Genomic DNA, 5,510 nt, shown 5'->3' with positions numbered 1-5,510 from the left:
AGATAGGCAACTGACAATGGGCCACAGAAATAAATCCACCAAAGTCCAATTTGGCAAATATTTATTTTGGGGGATCTGTTATTATTAATTTTACTAATTATTTATTTATTTGGGTTTATTGGGATTACTTACAATGGCATGATTATCACCCAAACATGGGTGGTGACCCTAGAGCTCCCTGCAGGGCTGGCAGATAGCCTGCCTGCCAGGATGTCTTCTTTCAGAAGTTACTTATAACCTTGAGATGGGGATTTGTGAATCTCATAGGTTTCAGCATTTCTGGACTTGTGTGGTTTAATTCTTGCTTAATTTTTGAGTCTCATGAAGCTTCCTCCACCCCACCCCCAGTAGGAACCGTTCACACTTGTGTACAAAAGGCAGTCAGGCACTCTGGATCTATCCAGGTAATTTCAGGCCCTGGCTTAGTGACTTTGGATCCACTGAAGGTGCTGTCTGGGGGTGGGGACAGAGTGAAGCCAGCAGGATGTTACTTCCTCTCTAAAGCTAGGAGCACACCTGTCAGCAGGTGTCCACTGCCCTCCAGGCTTAACAGGTTCTAGGAAGAAGCATCTGTCCAACTGGGGTTCTGCCAGCCGCTATGGCTTGCTGTCTGGAGTCTGCACTGCTGTTCTTGCTGCTGCTGCTGCTGCTGCTGCTGGGTGAGAGCCCATCTCCTCCTTGGCCCTGGCCCCTGCCCTCTCTGGCCCTGAGCCTCAGGAACAAGGTGGGATTGCAAGAGAGTTACTAAAGAAAAAGCTGGTTGCTGAAAGGGATGTCCAAAAATGGCTTATGCCACCCTTCCCAAATCTAGCCTTGATACCTGTGCCCCAGGAACTTTCTTTTTCCTTCCCTCACCCAACCCCCAATGTGGTCCTCAGAGCTCCTGCTCTTGGGAGTTTCCTACTGATTCATGGTGTCTCTTAGAGCTGAGCCATGCCATGTTGAGTGGAGCACATTTAAGGGTGATGGATGAGAGACCAGGCCAGGCAATTTTACTGAGTCTGGGATGCCAGAGAGATAACAGGGTGGGAAAAGGAAGTGCCATAAGCCTGAATTTGGTGACTTGGTTGAATTTACATATGTCCAGTGGCAAGTTCAGACACAGCTGCCAGGTCTACTGATGCTACTCCAGAGGGGTCAGGCATTCTATTTTCCCTGAATGAGTTGTCATCTGTGACTTATCTACATCTTCACTGAAACTACTGATAAATGTCCAGGTCTGTCTCAAGATGAAGTCCTATGGTCTGCCATCAGGGGTCTGTCTGAATCCACATCTGGAAGCCAGGGCCTGAATGTGCTACTCAATATATAGTCCCTGTCTGGCGAATCCAATGCTCAGAATTCCCCTTTGTGGTCCAGAGCCAGAGTCCCGATGGGGAAAGATGAGTTAAACTCAGATCAATGAAGAAGTATCTGGACGGGGTCAGGAGGCACAAGACAGAATGGAAGGAGGGCCAGAAACCTATAGATTTACTCAAAGGCTTTCCATGTGTCAGAGAAGAGAACACCAGTGTATCAAGAGGAGGAGGATGAGTGCCGTTTCCAATGTGTCCATTAAGCCTCAGTGTCCTGTCAGGTGGAGGTGGGGAGGATGAAAAGGGCCCATTAGACCCTCTGTGGATGCATGTGCCGGTTCTGGAGATGGTGGTGGAGACTGAACCTCAGCTTCTGGGGAAAGGTCAAGCCCAATCTCTGAGTATTACACCCATTCACGACCTGGGTAGCTATCCCTAGGACCTGCTCATGCTCCTTCTTCAGAATCAACAGGTCACGCTTAAGGGCCACACTCTCTCCTCTTGGGTTTGGGTACCCACCCCCCAATTCTGGGGTGTGGAATGTGGAGAACCAAGCACGAAAGACTGCAGCCTGCCCGCCCCTCACCAGAGTCTGCGTGCTCCACCGACGGGAATCGCTGTGTGGACGCGGCCGAGGCGTGCACTGCAGACGAGCAGTGCCAGCAACTGCGCTCGGAGTACGTGGCGCGATGCCTGGGCCGGGCGGCTCCCGGGGGTTGGCCGGGATCCGGGGGCTGCGTGCGCTCCCGCTGCCGCCGTGCCCTGCGCCGCTTCTTCGCCCGCGGGCCTCCGGCGCTCACGCATGCGCTGCTCTTCTGCGGATGCGAAGGCCCCGCGTGCGCCGAGCGACGGCGCCAGACCTTCGCGCCCGCCTGTGCGTTCTCGGGCCCCGGGCCGGCGCCGCCTTCCTGCCTGAAGCCCCTGGACCGCTGCGAGCGCAGCCGCCTGTGCCGGTGCGTGCGGGGCGGGCTGGGCCGCTCACCGGCGTCCGGGCGCGCGCAGGCCCCGTCTCCTTGCCTTCCAGGCCTCGTGCGCTCCCGTGCCCGGCTCCCGCGACGGCTGCCCGGAGGAGCGGGGTCCGCGGTGTCTGCGCGCCTACGCAGGCCTCGTAGGTACGCCGGGCGGCCTCGGGAGGGCGGGGCGGCGGAGGCAGACTCCGGGCGCCCGTCACACGCCCTGGGGGTCCCCGCAGGCACCGTGGTCACCCCCAACTACCTGGACAACGTGAGCGCGCGTGTCGCGCCCTGGTGCGGCTGCGAGGCCAGCGGAAACCGGCGCGAAGAGTGTGAAGCCTTCCGAAAGCTCTTTACAAGGAACCCCTGCTTGGGTGAGGGAGCTGGATAGTCCGGGGAGCCACGGACGTCTATGGCCCAGTCCAAGCCGCCTGGCCCTTAAAATGTTTACATCGCGTTTTATTTGGTGTGGGTGATGGACAGTGTGCACATGCCTTGGTGCATGGGTGGAAGTCAGAGGACAACTTGTGAGAGTCTCGCTTTCTACCATGTGGGTCCCCAGGGATAACACTGGGGTTGTCAGTTTTGGTGGCAAGTGCCTGCTGACCCATCTTGCTGGCTGATGTGAGCCCCCCCCTTTTTTTTTTGATGGAAAGAAACTGAGGTTCTTTGAGTAGCTGCTTCCAGAGACCAGATATCGGATCACTAGAGAATTCTAGAGGTGTCAGGAATCTCTGAGGGCAGAAAGGACGAGTTAAACGTGTCCAGTGGCCTGGGGTTGGCTGAGACTCCCTTTGACACCAATGAGGAGACCCTTTCCTCCACGTGCTCCTAACTCAACACTGCTCTTCTTGCTTCGGGGTGGAATGGCTGGGTTCCAGATTTCTGGGGGCTTGTTTGAAGCCTGTCTCTGCCACTTAGTAGCTGAGAGTTAAATTCTTAGTAATCCGGATTGTGTTGACCTGTAAGGGGTTGGGGGGAGCTTGTCAACCTCACTAGCAGTTGGTGGGTCACTCTTAGCACAGTGACCCTCCCTCTCAGGTCATGCCTTGCAGATTCCAGGGTGTGTCTCATTTTGTCCCAAGGGAGTGGGGCCGTTTCTAGGGTTTTCCGCCCAAGCCTTCTCTGGATCTCTCCACTCTATAGATGGTGCCATACAGGCCTTTAACAGCTTCCAGCCATCAATTCTACAGGACCAGCGGAACCCCTACCAGAATGCTGGGTGCTGTTTCCCGAAGGTAGGTGTGAGGAGAGGACAGGGAGCTGGCAGTTTCTGCATCAGTCCCTTCTGTACTTACCCTTGCCAGGCAGGCCCGGGGTGGGGGGCATGAGTGGCCTGAGAAGGGATGGAGGCAGAAACTGTCCCCATTTTGTTCTCACTCCCAAGGTGTCCTCGATACCCATTCTCACTGCCCTGGCTCTCCAGGCCCTGCTCTAATTAGGAAGGTGAGCCATGGACAACACAGCTGACCACCGTGTCTCTGGATTACTGCTCACTGACCTGAAACTCCCTTGCCCTCAGGTCTGCTGTCCTTTGCAGGTCTGAACCCTGTGTGGCTGTCCCCTGGAGTGAGGGCTGGAGGGTAGGGTCTGACTGAAAAGCCTGTGTTCCTGTCAGTAGGCATCTTGTCTGTTTTCTTCACCATCCTGGAGATAAGCACCATTGATTAGATGAAGCCGCATTGGGCGCCTTGGGCTTACAGAGCAGGAGAGAGACTAGCCCCGACTCCTAGAATTTGGAACTGTCCTTTTCCAAGAAGACAGGGTACTCAGGAGATCATATGAACAGACTGACAGACAAGATTGCCTCCAGTTAGCTTTATTTAGCTTTATTTTATTAGACTGAAGTCTAAATACCCTCCCAGTTAGCCATTACTCACTACTAGGCCTACCCATGCTCCAGGACCAGCACTGACATTGCTTGTCGCCTATGATATGGTGCTGTGTAGGCATTAAAGAGACTCGGGTCCTTCCTGCTCAGCATCCCACTGGCTTCCCAGCCTCTCCCTGCTGTGGTTTCCCCAGCACCTGCAGTGGGCACACCAGCTCAATAAACCCATGTGCACTGAGACCAACCTGGTTTGCTGTTATCTGACCTGGAAATGTGGAGACCTGTGTGGCCTTGGATACCTCCAGAACTGCTCTTGAATACCCGAGGATGAATATATCCATCTCAGGAGCAGCAGCCAGCAACTGAGACTGAGTGCATGTGTTGTAATTCCTTTGCAAACTCAAAGGTAGTGCTTGATGGCATTAGCAGTGAGCTCTGGGCTTTTGTCAGGTCTCTCTTGACAGGTCAAACTGGGTTGAGGAAATGCCTAAGCAAACTGGGCTTCAGGCACATCTGACTCCAGGGTTCAAAGGATCTTTTGATGGCTAGTCTTCACATAGCTGCTCGGTAGCTCGAAAATGTCCCACTGAAGGGTAGGTTAGGATGCCGCCATGCTGGAGCTTTTACTCTCAGCATCTCAGTGGAGCTTGCTAAGAGAAAGGGATTCTTCCTCTCCAGTATTTGTGGATGATATGCTAATGGCCCAGTGTGGGTCATGGGCCTCTTGCTGAGGAGAGTCACAGCCAGCAGGTCACCTGGTATAGCTGGGATGGTCTCAATGGAGGTATTGGGTGAGAGTGAGAGTGAAGCAGGGTCCAAACTCCCCATTTCACAAAGAGAATTCCCTTCCCCACCTGCATGGAAGTGGACACCTCTGCACGAGTGGGTGGGAGAGGCAGGGTGTGTCACGGCCAGGGAGTAAGGAAAGTGTCACTCTGCCCTGCTCACTACATCCACAGAGTGGCTCCAACACAGGATGAAGTGTCTGTCTGATGATTTCCTTATGGGAGTCCAGGAGGCTGTGAGCCACTTGATGTAGGTCCTGGGAATTGAACCCAGGCTCTCTGCAATGCTCTTAACCACGAAGACATTTTTAAAAGTGAGAATGACTCTAAATAAAAGTACAGTTCTGGATTGAAAGTGTGGATATAGGCCTTCCAAAGCCAGTAGGAAGATGAAGTGCAGACAGTCAAGTTCCACAGCTGGTGGTGGTCACTGTTCTAAGCCAGGCACTGGCAAATGTGTCACACTGGGGCTGAAGAGTCACTCTATACGGTAAAGGTGCAATCATGTTACAGATCTTGAGTTCACCCAAGCGGGTCCTAAACACAATCTCATGTTTCCTCTATAAAACCAGTGCAGAGAGAGGTAGTTGAGGGGCAGGCAGAGCTTGGAGTGCCTATGCAGCCATAGGCAAGGGACATGTCTGAA

General features: G+C 53.9%; 1 protein-coding gene across 4 annotated transcripts; it reads left to right on the top strand.

Annotated features, from left to right (window-relative positions):
• Nucleotides 1-598: 598 nt before the first annotated feature.
• Nucleotides 599-4,312, top strand: Gfra4 (GDNF family receptor alpha 4). Of its 4 annotated transcripts, none has more exons than XM_034495919.2 (6): nucleotides 599-659; nucleotides 1,885-2,248; nucleotides 2,298-2,407; nucleotides 2,488-2,622; nucleotides 3,395-3,486; nucleotides 3,636-4,312. In XM_034495919.2, the coding sequence occupies exons 1-6, from the start codon at nucleotides 599-601 to the stop codon at nucleotides 3,684-3,686; spliced, it is 813 nt and encodes a 270-aa protein (XP_034351810.1). In that variant the 3' UTR covers nucleotides 3,687-4,312. The 4 variants fall into 4 exon arrangements, with proteins under 4 accessions (XP_034351810.1, XP_034351808.1, XP_034351809.1 ...); XM_034495917.2 differs by having other exon boundaries at nucleotides 3,560-4,312; XM_034495918.2 differs by lacking the exon at nucleotides 599-659 and adding an exon at nucleotides 939-1,025 and having other exon boundaries at nucleotides 1,887-2,248.
• The last annotated feature ends 1,198 nt before the right edge of the window (nucleotides 4,313-5,510 follow it).

This window comes from Arvicanthis niloticus, chromosome 2, assembly GCF_011762505.2.
Source record: "Arvicanthis niloticus isolate mArvNil1 chromosome 2, mArvNil1.pat.X, whole genome shotgun sequence".
NCBI classification, from domain to species: domain Eukaryota; kingdom Metazoa; phylum Chordata; class Mammalia; order Rodentia; family Muridae; genus Arvicanthis; species Arvicanthis niloticus.
This window is presented reverse-complemented; position numbering and strand designations above follow the sequence as displayed.